This window comes from Copadichromis virginalis, linkage group LG2 (genome assembly GCF_057382275.1).
Source record: "Copadichromis virginalis isolate Kocher_CV1m ecotype Utaka linkage group LG2, C_Virginalis_male_GT1.1, whole genome shotgun sequence".
Taxonomy (NCBI): domain Eukaryota; kingdom Metazoa; phylum Chordata; class Actinopteri; order Cichliformes; family Cichlidae; genus Copadichromis; species Copadichromis virginalis.
Genome location: NC_140619.1, coordinates 29,533,762 through 29,549,800, shown reverse-complemented (window position 1 = coordinate 29,549,800; position 16,039 = coordinate 29,533,762). Strand labels below are relative to the sequence as shown.

Here is a 16,039-nt window from a genome sequence, read left to right as displayed (position 1 = left end):
ACAGAAAATCAGCTGCAAACAAACAATAAAAGCTGAAGAGTTTCTGCCCATTAAAGGTTTATTTAAGAGTGTTTGTTTAGTAGAAAAAGCAATTTTGCTTTTTTTAAAAAGAAAACCCCCCTCATAAAGGTTTAAACATTAAAAGAAAAAATAAATCTGCTTTGTGTGGTTCAGTCACATGTCGGGAACAGTGAAAACAGTTCATAACTCAAGTCTACTCTGAGCTAGATAAAGTAATAAATAAATAACACACACATACACATTCAGATTTTGTGCATTGATAATTTTATTGCAAACAAGAGGATGATAAAAATGAAGGCAGAAGTTTCTCAAATTGGTCTCATCTGTGTTCGAGAGGCGTCTTCCGCAGGGAGTTTGTGTCACATCGAGAGGTGCACAGCCACCAGGCACTGACAGCTGACACAAGAACAAAAGAGTCCCATTCAGACTCAAGGGTTTTGTGCAATTAGGGCGCCTTTAAAATCGTTTGCCCCGCTGGCCTTCAGATGAATCCTTATTGGCAGAGTGAAGAGCTGGAGAAAGCAAAAGCAGCAGTATAAGTACACGTCTTTTTATAGCTTCCCGCTAAAAGCTAAATGCATTAATATTCAGCTTGCAGCCCTGAAAAAGTCATCATTCTGAACTTTTCTTATCGCTTGCAGGTGCCTTGGGGAGGACTGTTGCAAGTCAGTCAGCTGGGGAGGCGTCTTGCTATATAGTGCTAGTCAGTCTGAGCTTCAATCCAGTGAGAAATAATGTATGGGCTTCTGTGTGAGAGTCATGACTTCATCAAGGAGTCTTACGGAGACGATGTGTGGAAGCTGGTCAGAGAGAGCAGATGTCAGGTGGGTACACTGGCATGGCTTTATGCTTTATAGTCATCCATGGACTAATAATATATTTTAGGTCTGTAGTGTGTGACTGCATCCAAGTCAACATGATAGCACTTTTACTCATTGCTCTGTTACTTTTGTCTGAAAGGTCATAGTCAACAGGCCAGAACAGCTTCTTCACCTAAGTCAGAGCGTTTGCATTTGCAGGTCTATATTGAGAGTTTCATTCCCCGGATTGCAAAGGCAGCATGTAGAGTGACAGCAACACCCCACAAGAGGCTGATGAACTCCTGGGGTGTCTGCTTCCTGGGTTTTGTTGAGAAATATGGTTATGACAGGATCCTTGAGGTGAGAAAAGATACAGATGACAAAACTGTCACGGCTGTTGTTCTGCTAGTGGGTGTTACATGAGTGTAATACCATGCAGCTTCTTCCATATCCAGAAGATATCGGTGGGTTTGGAATAGCTTGTGTAACTGCAATAAAGGACTAATAACACTTAGATATAGCTGGCAGACTAAAACATGGACTGTAAATGAAAGATATTCAGAGATAAGATGAAATAACATCAGATTGGATTATTTTTAAAATGGATGAAATATTCTGCATTAAACATCTTAAATGACTTTGTCCCTGTATGATTACTTTATTAAAAAAGTCAGAGTAACATGTGACTAAAGGTGTAATTTCTCTGTAGTTAAATTGCATTTCACTGTATTTTATCAGCTCTTTAGATTTTTCCCCACCTTATGGTAGAGATGTAGTAGGGATTCAGAACAGTGATGGTGAAAGGAAGAAAAAAAAGTTATTTAGGGATGCAACTTTGATGATTTGTTTTTTCTTGTAAGGCGGTGAGGGAGAACAATCCTCAGAGGGTTTATATTCATATGATAAAGGGACAATCCATCATGCACATCAACATAGTCAGGATTAAATAAAGCTAAAAAAATAAAGATGTAAAAAGGCTAAATTAATCCAGTCCATAATACGGCCTGTGCTCTGAGAATTACAGCTTACTTATGATGTACGATGAGGAAATCTTGTTTTTCAGCAAAATTACCATGAAATTATGCATCACTTAAAACAACCTAGAATGTACTTAAATGTAATTACACTCTAATTTGTTTCCAGAAAAACCTGACTTGTCACCCCCTTATTCTAGTGTACCTACCTTAAAGTATTTGTAGGTAAATATAATTAAATTAAAATTCAAATAAAATACAATGAATTTCCAGTTACTTACAAAGGGATTACACGCTTTGTTGCAGGGCACATTACAAAGGGTTTCCAAAGTCATTCTCTCTCCATCCAAGTGCTGTGCCGACACATACGTGACTTTGTCAATGGCCTTGATAACTTTCACGAATACCTGCTACCCCAAGGTGCAGCCGCCGACCTTCTTCTGCCAGGAGGAGGAGTGACCCTCCACTACAGGTCTGCTACAGCAGGGGTGGGGAGGTGGTTGGGGACTGACTGCAGCGTTGGGCTGGGGCAGACAGGAGACATAACAGACATAAAAGCTGGAGTAGAGACAAGGAAATGCTGCGTGGTTAATCTCTTTAGAAAGACATTAGATTTTCTTTGTCTGTCCCCTGCAGGAGTAAGCGATAGGACACTTTGCTAGGGGTCAGCTGAGGCAGATGTGGAAACAATTTTATGACACTGACATCCATGTGGAGGTGCTCTGGGAGCAGATGACTGGGGACTACTCCCATGTTACCATGAGGTGTGGAAACAGAGAAAAACATAGAAGATCAAGTGGTGGGAAGAACTCTTTATTTTCATTTATTGCAACTGGATACTTTTTTTTTTCTGCATGTATTTTGGAAGTGACAGTTAAGATATAATATAAAAACATGAAATCAGTGGTTACCAAATCCTCATGCCCCGCTGCCTTTTTCTAAAGTTAAGATCTTCATGCTTCTTTCAACACAGTTTTTTGAAAACTTAACTTTAAACTTTTAAAAGAAGCACTCATCTGCTTCACTACACAGGCTGAACTTTGATAACTCAGCCTACCGGCACATCATGAAAGAGGATGAGGAAAAGCAGAAAACCTTTCCCATTACTTCTGACTTCTTCTTTGAGGTCTTCCCCTTTAACAGACAGGTAATTATTTTAAATTGCCCCCTCTTTATATAACCGCTGGCAGTCTGGAATGAAATGAAGACACACTCACTGATCCTTTAAATGATTTAGGACATGGTGGTGCAAAATGTTGGCTCGAGCCTGGCTACAGTCTTCCCTGATCTGGATGGAAAGAAGTTCAATGAAACCTTCTTGGTGGCTCGCCCCCTTGTGGAGTTCACCTGGAACATGGTGAGAAATTTCAGACGGCAACAATGTTCTTGTTAACAGCAAATAAAGTTCAGACTAGACACTAGTTAGATTACAATGTAGTCTTTAAAATATGAGCTATTCAGAATACTGATCTAGTATTGTGTAAACAGATAATCTCCAATCCCAAAAATCTGTTTCAGATCATATTCAAGCAGCTAGCTAAGCGAGAGGAACCATCAAACCAAGACCGAAGCTTGTAAACAGTCACAGGGGTGTGTGTCTGATTTAGAGGACTTGTGGTTTAATCAGATATACTGTAGTCAGACACAAAGTAGTGCCTGGCTATTTAAATTTCATTCTTTTAAAGAAGTGTGCAGTTAAACTGTTAAACTGTCTGTTCTTGTGCAAGGGAATGAATATTTCACCTAGAGTGGAATCAAATTTTTGAGGTCCTGCAGTTGCAGAAATTCAACTCTTTGATGTTTTCAATTGACTGAATTTATTTGACCTGATCCAAGCCCGGGTAAAACACGTTCATGAGTCTCAGTGCTTCAGCTTGTTTATCCGCAGATTCTGACTATGAAAATGTCAGCTGCTCTGCTGATGTACATGTGGAGATCATGGCCTACCAGTCTGTCATCGGAGATGATTATAAAGGTCAAGTCCTCTCTGTTATTCGCAAAAATGTATGGCGAGACTCGTTGGGTTCTTCAAAATATTTATATATATTTTCAATACCTCTTTCTTTTCTTTTCAACATGAAACTGGAGCCAGTAGAAAGTTTCTGAAGTCCAAAGGCAGCCCAGAACAAAAGCTGAGACAGAGTCAGGCAAGCTTTCTCTCAGTTAGCGCTTCCTATGCCAAGCTGTTGTATCCAGCTTCACTCTGAACACACAGATATGAGGGTATTATCTGTTTTCATCAAACTGCCATCAAGAAAATGAATAAAACTACTTCCCCAAATGTCAAACTACTCTTTTAAAAAATGCTAAGTCCATTAAATTAAGATGACATTGTTATCACAGTGTGCAAACCATTATCCCCCGCTGAAATGTACTGCTGAGTATCTACAGTTAAAATCTAACCTAAAACACCTCTCTGAATGTTTGCTTTCTCACCGTTTGATTGCCCCTCTTTTAGGCGGTAACAGTGCTAATGCAATGGAGAGCTGGAGTGATGGGAGCTGCTGCCTCAAACTAAAAGGACAAATGAGATACATGCCAGAGTGGGAGTCCATCATCTTCCTGGGAACCCCTGTATAAAGCCTCACGTTCACCTCCAAAGACACAAACATGCACACACACCTACACACACACACACACACACACACACACACACACACACACACACACACACACACACACACACACACACACAGAAAGAGAACTTTATTAAAAGGCTGCAGTTGAAAAGTAAAACATTCTAAAAAGCAGCAAGAGCTAAAGTGAATTACGAGTGAGAAATAAAAGCCTGGGCAGTGAATCAAATCAGAGGCCCATTCTAACAGCACTTACCATGCATGAAATGAGCTGCTAATTAGCTTGTAATCAGACAGTGCAGCTCTTGTGAGCCTAATGGGAACCCATTTGCAATTGAGAGTGTTTTCCACTGAGTACATTACAAAAACACCCCCCTCCTCTTCTAAAACATTTTGTTTTCCAAGCAAAATGCCCTTATCCCTGTATTGACAAAGCTAGTGAAATATCAAATGCCACACCACACTGCTTACATTATTAATGTTGCAGGAAACTGAAAAAAATAAAAATAATAATGCATCCCATGATCACAGTTTTTATAATTTTATAAGTAATGATAGTATAATTTGATTTTATTACACATAACTACCACTATCATTGTTAATTAATGTATTTTTCCACCTCCACTGTCTTTCACTGCATGTGGAGGTTGGAGAGCCTCAATGTGATGTTTAAGACCGGCTTGTACATCAACGACCTGAGGCTGCACGACTCGAGCAGAGACCTGGTGCTGGAGGGAACGCAACAACAGTGAGAGGAGCTAAAGAGAGCTCTCATACAGGTACTTGGTGCTAAAGTGCAGCTGTATTCTGTATGAGTGATCGGCTCGCTTGTCAACCTGTATTATGCAAAGTTGCTCTAAAGCCCAGCTTTCAGTCTAGCAGAACCAGTTTACCAACCTTTTGCACAAACTAATACTTTTTCTCTCTTTCTTCTCACTGGGGAAAACCAGGAGCAAAGGCAGTCGAGTAAGCTGGAGGAGAGCGTGAAGTTGCTGGACTATGAGATGAAGAAGACTGAAGACCTTCTTTACAGGATGATGCAGAAAGGAGAGCTGGCTGTGAACACTTCGGCTGTTAGAAAATGCTGTTTTTCTACTGTCTGTACCAAGCTAAGCTAACTATTATTGCACACAGGTGGTACTGTCTTTGTACAACATGCTGGGAAAGAAACCTTGAAGGTAATAAAAGGTCATTTGTTTACAAATGTTCTGGTGAAAAATGTGGCTCCATGTCAAAGAAATGTTTCTTCTTCTTCCACAGAAAAAGGCAAGTGAATATATATTACCAGCATAACTTTGATAAATTTTACAATGTCTTCAGCGGACTCAGTTTGCCTCATCAATATTAGGATACAGACGCTGCCCTTAAATACTTGCCTTTAATTGGCTCTAATTAACTCTAAAAGAAATTGAGATGAAAGAAAATGGTCCATCTATAATGAAGAGGGGAGTACTGAGGGTAGCTGTCATAACAGCATGATTTGCTGTGGCTGCGCTAGGGAGTGAAGAAGGCCCCGAGACATGTGTGCTCTGTGCACTTACTCTAACTCACACGCATGTATGAAGCACTTAAAAAAGTCAAATTTTTTTTTCATTACATCTCCAATCTAGCATTTACTAAAGCATAAACTGAGCTGTTTATATTGTGAAGAGTTCCCAGACACTTTGTGTCTTTTCTCCCAGGTTTTCCGTGATGTGACCTTCCTCTTCAGTGATGCAGGGATTTACTCGCATTTGTAGCCACATCACACTGAGGCAGGTGGTCTCCATGCTCAACACCATGTACACCCTATTTGACACGCTCAGTGTGACACAACACATCTTTAACTTTTTTCTTTCTTATTGTAAAGCACTTTATACCCAAGTGTGTTTGGGTAAGAACACTTGTCCTTTATTATGCAGGTTGAGTACAGTGGAGATGCAGACACGGTAGTTGCTGTGACATGGCCTTAGACATGATGCACTCCATAGATCACCTCAAAGACCAATCTAACAACAAAAACATACCATTTTTTCTTGGTGGGTAGAAGCTGCGTAAACTCCGGTGACAACAATCAAATACAATTTAATACAAGTTATGCTAACTTAAAATAAAGAAATTCTGTAATATTAATTATGGTAGTAGACATATTTATTTATTAATTTTAGGAAGCTTAGGGTAGTTAAAGGAAATATTATTGGAAAATTAAGGGAGAGGCGATAGAATCCCTCTTACATACACCGCACAGCTTTCTAAAGAATGCTTTAATGAATGTATGACAAGCAACTGGAAATGGGTCATTGGCTAGAAGCTATTCATCACTGCAGGTGTCTCAGTCATGGTGGATTGTTGCTAGCCAACTCTTGCAAAAAAAAGATCCACAAAAATAAAAGTCTGTGCATGATAATAATAACTGAAAAAAATACACAAATCAGGTTTAGACTGTACCAGTCCCACAACTTGTCAGTGTGGAAATGTTCCTTGCTCAGTATGTATGTATAGTCAGAATGTCTTTATTTAGTTATTGTTGGTAATTTGGGGGATTTTCTGGGGACTGATGACTCTGTCAATCAGGAGCTGCACATTCAGCGAAGCAGTGCCTCCTACAAGCACGTGAAAGGAAGCCACCTCATGTCTGAAAGGAGGGGCATCGTTAGCATCAAGGTCAGCGATCAAAACTCTCCCCATAGCAACGACACCTACTTCATTTGTTGCGCATAACGAGCCATTACAGAAACATGTAATCAATTATCTATTGCTGTGGAACAAATACGCATCATAGTTTAAATCAATTCAATACAATTTACCTCAAGAAATTGTTTAAAGTAGCAAATGACAGAAATAAGAACACAGGTCTCAAAAAACAGAGGATGAGGCAACGACGTAACAGTATTAAATAGTCTGAATGTTTAGAAAAGTATAACGGGCATGCCTGGATATTGTGGACAGGCCTTATGAGACCCAAAGACTGAGGGTTTCATTTGTGTTAATGGATGCCTACCAGCAAACAGAAAGGATAAACATTTATGAACCTCAGAAACACATGAAATAATAATAACTGACAATGTTTTGGCTCTGGGGAGTCAGCACACTCAGTATTCACAGCTGGTAATTGCAGTTTGCTTCTTGATTTACTGCTTTATCAGTGAGCCCGACTTTGAGGCTGTACATTCAGCGATAATACCGGCAAAGTGACTCCCAGAGGTTTCTGAGGCACCTGATTACACACACCAATCTCAAGAAAGCAACAGCAATTCATTTTTCATCAGGGAACTAAGAATCTGGCAGCTGCCATTTCACTTCCAAAGCAGAAATTGTGCCTGTGAATCTCTGTCTTTGAATATAAGTTTGTATGTTAGGTACATTTATGGTAGAAACCCCCCCCAAAAAACAACAAAAACCATCAAATTTCTCTTCTTTTTTCTTCCCTTTGTACATTTACAAGGCAATGTTGAAATAGAAACATAGTGGCTGAAAGGCAAAATGGACAAGCATTGTAATGCTCAAGCAGCGTGTCCTCAGTTTGAGACAAGGACCATCAGTAAAGCCATCAGCAAGGCCACCATATTGGACCCTGAGGCCACAGGGGATGAGCAGGGACCGGTAAAGGTTCGGCTGAGACACGCTTGAATGGTGCGCACTCTCATTTGCTTTATTGCCACAGTCATTATCTCTGATTCCTCGAGGCTCTTTCTGTCTCTGCGCTCAGGTTTTCCCACTGGTACCAGGGGAAGACAAGGATGATGTCAAGTATGTTCGCTCTCATCGTATGAAAATGGAGATTTCAGGCCATTTTCTGGGGACTCGTTGAAGGAAAGCAGGATGGAGGAGATAACTGTTCATGAGTTGAGAGAAAAACTGTGGTGCAGGAATTTTTAAATTGCTGAATTAAATAAAAAGATTTTTTTCTTTTGCTTTTCATATATACACAGTTGAGTCAACCTTGCTGTTTTGTTATTAGGATGATTAAATAACGTCTTCCTTCTCCAGTCTTACTATAATGATGGTCTCCAGGACTCGCACCTTGATTGGGACTCGCGTGGGTCAGAGGACAGAGACGACACTGTGGTTCCCGCTGCTCCAAAAGTGCCATGTGCTCTTTATCATGAATCATAAGATAGTAATGCAATCGAAGCTAAAATGCAGTCACGTAGAATTCAGAATGCTGAATATTAGCCTATAAATGACAGATAATGAAGATCATCTTGTGTTGATGTCTGTATATAAGCTGTAATGCTCAGAATTACTAGTGACCTCATGTGGTGTTGAATTTCCAATATGGAAATAATTCATTAAGCTCCAAAAGTGCACAAATTGATTTTATTATTAGTGGTAATTTGCTTCACGACTGAACAGACAAGTCTCAGTTTCAGCCACTAAAGCTCTGTAAGCTTGTGTCTTCCAGCCAGACACAAGCTCAGTAATTTCCTGCACTCCTTGTTTTTGCTGCATCCAAATGTGATGTCTTGATTCACCCTTTAAACAACCTCTCTCCCCCCACCCTGTCCCTTCTCCTTTCTCTCTTTCATTTGTTAGAAACACACAGCAGTGGCACAATAAAATCACCTGTCACCTCAGTGAAAATAAAGCACGATGGCTGCTGGGCTGGGTGCCAATGCATTTATTATTGTTTTTCTTGTGATTCAGTGGCATTCAGACTCATGTGCACATATATTATACATATATTCAACAGATTTTTATTGGACACAATAGCTATGGATCTATGACATTTAAGTGCATTTGGATTCGTCTTACCTAAACTCATGTGAGCTTAGGAGGAATCCTACTAACAATACTGTTTTGGAATTATGCTTTCATTGCACTGCTACTGCAGGAAATTCCCAAGAAAGCTTAATCACAACCACATGACAATTATCTTGGTCTGGCATCACAGTCAGACAACATTCCCTACTGACTGGTTATCAGATGAGCTGCACTTATATGTGGCGTCCTCATGATCTAGGCTGCATCCGTTATCTGCATGCGAGTCTTTAAGCGACGTACTGATGGAGCAATGGAAGCAGAAGGCGTAGAAAAAGGCTGAAAGGAGCAGGACAAAGACCACGCAAAAAATGACCACAATCAGGAGGGTGGATCCTTCTATGTGAAAGCGCTCACGTGGCAGAAGTGCTGTGGTGGTCAGGAGGCTGAAAGCTGTCGGGCTCGCGTCAAACCTGGGATGGGGAGTGAGTGTTGGGAAGGGCGGCTTCATGGAAGACAGGTAGGCGTCTTCTGGCATGATGGATATGTTCCGTCAGTGGGTTTTGGAAGGTTTTGTTGTGGCCTTAAACAAACCAACCAACAAACAAACAACAAAACATTTTAACTAGCGTAAAATGAATCCAAGTGGAGTTTAAAAGCAAGATAAGCATACAGTATATGCAGTGATAAGCCAACCTGTTGAAAAGACAACATTTGGCAATAGAAACAGTTATTTTGAATCTCTATTAATGTAATGACATTTTGTAAATTGTTAACCCTTTCAAATGTAAACATTAGCTTTCTGTTCTGTATTTTTAAACTGGCAGGTTAATGAACACACAGACAACCAAACACAGAAAAAGTTTTTTGATTCCTACCTGCAGTGTGTAGTTGCAGTGTTGTGGTCCAGTTTCTGTGCAGGATTCAGGATTTCCTTGGTAAAGGAGGTAAGGCGAGCTTTGGGGAAATGAAAGAAATGAAGGAAGGGAGAGAGAGAAAGGGCTATACCGAGGAAGAGCGGCAGCTGCTTCTGGACCAGGGATAACAGGGATGGTTGCTATGGCAACACTTGCCAAGGGGCTACTTGCATGAGAGTGACATCATGTCTCTTTAAGATTAAAACACGTTTTATTGTATAGAAATTAGGAGATTTTTACATTTTAAACAATCCAGAGGTAAAGCCACTAAATTGTTGCCCAGTAACCTGAATGAAATACATAATTTATTTTGTATTTACAGAAAGCAATAAAAGCATATGCTCAATCACACTTGACCTTTCAAACAGCAAACAAAATCAGAGGAATTAGAGAGTGTCAGATCACTTATGTGCAAATAGAGGACTCCCCGTCTGCCACAAGAGTGATCCGACCCTCTAATGCTGCCACCTGTGGGCGAAAGAAGCAGCACTGAAAAGTCCATTGCAAACCTCATTTCTCCACCAAAGACTGTACATGAAAAGAACTCAACGCCCTCCCAGCCCCTGCACTGTCTGGTCCCTTTCAGACTGCCATAAGGTTCTTTAGTACAACTTGTAATTGGTCCCACACACCCCTGCTGTGCTCCCTCAAAAGACATTGAATGTTTTAAGGCTTGCTCCAGTATTAGTCACCATGGAGATGACTCACTTAATCAGCCAACATCTAGCGTTTTGTTAACACTTACCAAGTAAACAAACATACATTTAATTTTTCAGAACTACTCAAAAATGTCAGACTAAAAAAAACAAAACAAAAAAAAGGGGTGGGTGGGGGATATTAATTTGCATAATTTAATGCAGAGCAGAACACACGGAGTAAAGCCTGCCAGCTGATGTGATTTTAGAGTGCTTTCAGATGGCTAATTGCAGCTCCAAACAATAGAAAGAAAAGATCCATTAAATCCAGCTGCAGCAAAAGCAGGGCCAAAATGGCTGAATAGAGGACTTAGCTTACACCAAGGTCAGCGTAAAGGACAAATATGTGGAGAATGACCACAGGGGTAACTGCTCGAGTACCAGGACAGATTAACTGATTCAGGAAGTACCTTTTTTTTTTAACACATCTCAAGACAGAACTTGAATAGTAGATGAGACTATATGCATTTCTGCTTGAATGCCGTGCATTCACAGCTGGATGTGAGATGTGTCATATGACCAACCACCACCGTTAGAGCAGCTAGACAGGTCGCACGCTAATACAAAAGTCTTGGAATTAACATAGAAAACATCTGAAGAAAAAGAATCCCTGCCGAAAATGTAGACAACCCCTCTCTGTGTAATTTCCTTCTCTCTGTTGTTCCGCTGTGACTCAAAGATTTGATATCTTCTTCTGCCACGCAATGTGAGTGTGTAATTGTAAACCCTCTTCCCTCCAACTTCTCGCTTTTCAATGAGCCCCTCACTCACTGTACGGTGTAAGTGCTTGTCATCGTAGAGTGGAAATAAAAGCAAGATGACAGCTGAGCAGGGGCAGATCAGCTCATTATTGTTCCTCTTGTCACTCAGGAGATGATTTACAGTCACATTTGTGTGTTTCTGTCACTGACAGCTATTATCTGACCCGTAAATGCCTTTATTGTCTGTGCATGCATGCATTCGTGCTTGGACAATCTGATTACTGATGGCTACATTTGATTTGAAAACAAGGAAACACAATGGCAGAAATGACTAATTGTTTTATTTGTTAAAAATCTCATGACACATACATTACACTCACACTAAGCTGGTGTTTGTGTAACTGACAGACCACTACATAACTACACACTCAGCTTTTCCTTCCCCCAAGAAAGCACACAGTTTGAAGAGACGAGGATAAAAGAGGGAACAAAAATATATTTTTTAAGGACGGAAGAATGACCAATGTATGCCTAATTGACTTACTGGGGCTAAAATGTGTCTTTATAGTGGCTAATTTTGCATAAAAATGTCAGAAATTGTAAAAATAAACTTGTTTTTTAAATCTGTAAGGGGAGCTGAATCTGTTATAAGTGAAGTCTGGAGATATTACATGAAACATATATATTTTTTAAAAATTCCCTTATGTGATCTCTGCACTGTTTCACTCCGATCGGTTTTGCTTGGGATGATGATTCACTTCTTCTTATTCACAATGTTGTTACAAATCCAGTCCATCCCATCCTAATGGAGAAATGAAGACAAAAGAAAATGATCCAAACGATCCAAGCATGGAAAACAACACAAAACCATCAAATTAATCACGTTAAAGACTTCACTGAAAGAAACAGGGTCTCTGTTTCAATTGATTGTGGGCCCAGTGAATAAAGGAGGGACATGCAAAGCATTTGTTGCCAATTAGATTCCATATGAGGGAGAAATCAATAAATCAAAGTCAGGTCTGACCTGAACTCCCTCGCCAGAAACAGCAGAGCAGGCCTGAATCTGCCACTCGCGGTCCCGATACGTGTGCAGGTTGAGCCCCTCGGCGATCTCGCTGGCCGGTGATGCTGTGGCCAGATCCTGCTTATTGGCAAAGATGAGCAGCGGAACGCCCTTCAAATTCTCCTCGTCAGTCAGCTCGGACAGCTCCTGCACATACACACATAGGTGCAACTTTTGATTCTATTTTGTGCACAATAGCATTACCGTTAGTAATAAGGCTGTTAGTAAAAGGGTTTAGACACTCACCAGCCCCGTCTCTTCAAAACGCTTCTTGTCCGCACTGTCAATAACATAAATCTAAAAGAAGAGACATGTTACAGTGTTATCACATCCACATTTTCTGAAAGTTTACATTTTATTATCTGCAAGAAATTATTGTTAAAAAATACTAGAGAAGAATGTGGTCACATCATGTCCAAAACATCCTTAAAGAAGTGTTTAATCTCTGCTTATATGTGGGATAGTGTCCTGAGGGTTAAAAAGATATTAAAATAACATAAAACTTCTCTACTTTACTGTGTTATTGATTTAAAATGGCTTAAAGTGACCTACTCACCAACAAGTCTGTGTTTTCCAGATACTTTTTCCAGAAGGGCCTGATCTTTCTTTGTCCTCCGATGTCCCAAACGTTAAGTTTCATCCCATGGGAGGCAACACTCTTTATGTTGAAGCCCTTAAGAAAAAACACAGCACCTAGAGTCACTGCCCTGCCTTCAATTTAAAAGCTGTTTCCACCTGATAAGGTAATTCATGAAGTGTCACTGTACTTGATCAGTGGTTACACTCAGTTGTTTATAAGGATATGGTTGCTCTTCATAACACAACACCTCTGTTTCAGTTGGCAAAGTTGTATAACAACTTTATCCCGAGGGCCATCCGAGGAGCAAATCTGAGGATAAGACTCGAAGGATCAAGGTAAGTGTATGTGTTCATGTGTCACGTCTGATTTAGCTTTGTGTCGACTATTGCCATACTGGACTGCGTCCTCCCTCCCTGGTGTCTGATGAGCTTTCACACTTGCCCAGTACCGGACCTGGCAGTACATCAACTCAGTGTTGGCTTGTCTCGGTAGAGTAATACAAGGTCATTAGATAACGACATTAGAGCTTAGATAAATACATCAGAGGGAGATGAGAGAAAAAAAAGAGAAAAGGAGAGAGAGAAGCAGTCATAACGCCAACCAGGATGTTCTCAGAAAATGTGTGGAGAGCATGCAAATCAACAAGGTCATGTCGGGCTACAGTTTATCTCGCGATGAAGGGTTATTTAACAGTGTAACAGCGTGATCTGACAAATCTGGTTAAAGCATGTGTGGTGTGAGGCCAATGATTGCATTTTACTGTGTGGGTCAGGAAAACAAATGGTAAATGGCCTGTATTTATATAGCGCTTTTACTAGTCCCTAAGGACCCCAAAGCGCTTTACATATCCAGTCATCCACCCATTCACACACACATTCACACACTGGTGATGGCAAGCTACATTGTAGCCACAGCCACCCTGGGGCGCACTGACAGAGGCGAGGCTGCCAGACACTGGCGCCACCGGGCCCTCTGACCACCACCAGTAGGCAACGGGTGAAGTGTCTTGCCCAAGGACACAACGACCGAGACTGTCCAAGCCGGGGCTCGAACCGGCAACCTTCTGATTACAAGGCGAACTCCCAACTCTTGAGCCACGATCGCCCCAAAACAAGGGTCATCTGAGTCTCATTACTTCAAATGTGCTCTGATTTAGCAGATATTGCAAGGTTAGACACGATCCTCTCACCTGTTATGATGCTTGGCTACAGTATCATGAAAATACAAACCATCTTCCAATGTTTTGTATTTTTAATTACATTTTATTACATTTATTACATTATATTTAGTATTCAGAAGAGCTTTAATGGTAAACTGCTTATTAACAAAGTATTGATGGAAAACTGCTCACAGACGGACCTTTTTTCACTTGATATACATATAATAATGAGCATCGACTGTTTATGTTAAAATTGAATTGATTTAAACAAGGAGATGAAAACACAATGATCAGCATGTGTTCTAATGTTATAGAGCGGATGCACACTGCTTTTTGAACACATAACTTCCTCTCACCTGCGTTGGCGTGATAGTGTTCACATCCTCAGAGGCGAGGCTTTTCAGCAGGGTGGTCTTGCCAGCGTTGTCCAATCCTAGAAGCACTATCCTGACCTCCTGCTCTGTGGATCCCTTCAGTTTCTCTATGACAGAGAGTAAGCCCTGTGGAGAGGCATGGGGGCAGGAGGGGCAGGCAGAGCAATAAGGCAAAGAAACTGTCAAGCATCGACTCCCTCAGAGCTGAATAATAATTAAATTAAAGCATAAAGCCAGCCAACTTTGTATGTAAATGTGAGTAATTAATACAGTCAGGTTATTGAGAACTAAACACAATCTGAGAGTGCATCTTTAGCCTGGGCCAATGAACTGCTTTGTAATTTAAAAGAAAGTAATCCAGACTAAAGTTTAATGGCTTATTCCTTTTCTCCTTTTTCTTCTTTTTTTTTTACGAAGTTTGTGAAAATTCAGCTCTGTAGTCTTTACATAATCCTTCTGAAAAACAGGAACCAAATGGCAGCCGTCACATTATTTTGTCCCAGCCCTAACCTTTGGAGGCAAACAGAAAATACTTATGTACAATGCATCCTTTTTTCTTGGGTGCATTGTTTCTCTCATAAAAAACAACAACACTAATCACACTATTACTATCCAAAAAACAAAATTACATGAATAGACAAAAATAGCTTTAGCCTCTCAAAACAAAATCCCACTGACCTCTTTCTGATTTGAGGTCAAAGCTCCCCTCACAGAGGCCTACTTGTTTTTCTTCCTCAGTTTTTGAAAAGACTGTATTGCTACCACAGACACCCTGTGAGGATCACTGTGTTGCTTTATTTAGAGAAGCACTGGTGTAAAAAATAGCTCCATTCATATAGCTGTACATTAATGTGATTAGTCTGCAGGGTTGCACAACTGCAGACAGTGCAGCAAGGCTGCCATATTGTTGACTACAGGCACCATAGTTTTCAACATTTCATTTGCATTTCTGGTTAACTGTACAATAAAGAGATTCCATTCCATTCCAAGAGATTCAGGAGTAAAATCTTAGTTACTGTTCTGTATTAACACAAGGAGTTCAGATAATCCATCGTGTCTGTGAGCTGCAAAGACACACAACACAACCGCAAAATACTTTATGTCTCATGGCCCACTGTTCAGGTCACAGCTACTTGTAAAACCTATTTTTTATGCAGACTCATAAGATTATCATTTGAGTTTGTAAGTCTTGCTGCTCCAAATCAGGTCACCTACCTTTTGAGCTTCTCCCATGTTGGTGTGTTTCCTGTGGCGTGGCTGGAGGGCTACAGCTCCATTCTCCAGTGAAGCTCACACACAGGTGTGTTAGCTATCCAGTCACCCAGCTATCCAGGAAAGGGACCAGCAGCCTCTGTCTTTTTCCCTTCCTTCTCAGTAAACCTGGGTGGGTTACGTGATGCGTTTATGTGATAGTAATGTCTACCTGGACATGAACTGCTCCTCAATGTAACTGTAGAGTTACAAGAAGGAAGAGAGGCAGGGCGTATGGGACTGGGATT

The 16,039-nt window shown here is 40.6% G+C and overlaps 1 protein-coding gene across 1 annotated transcript; it reads right to left on the bottom strand.

The window, feature by feature from the left end:
• Window positions 1-11,699: 11,699 nt before the first annotated feature.
• On the bottom strand, window positions 11,700-15,773 carry arl3l1 (ADP ribosylation factor like GTPase 3, like 1). The gene is made up of 6 exons (XM_085467187.1): window positions 15,756-15,773; window positions 14,523-14,666; window positions 12,984-13,100; window positions 12,674-12,724; window positions 12,389-12,574; window positions 11,700-12,166 (listed from the first exon to the last, which is right to left on the bottom strand). Exons 1-6 carry the CDS (start codon window positions 15,771-15,773, stop codon window positions 12,119-12,121), a joined length of 564 nt encoding a protein of 187 aa, XP_085323313.1. The 3' UTR covers window positions 11,700-12,118.
• Between the last annotated feature and the right edge of the window lie 266 nt (window positions 15,774-16,039).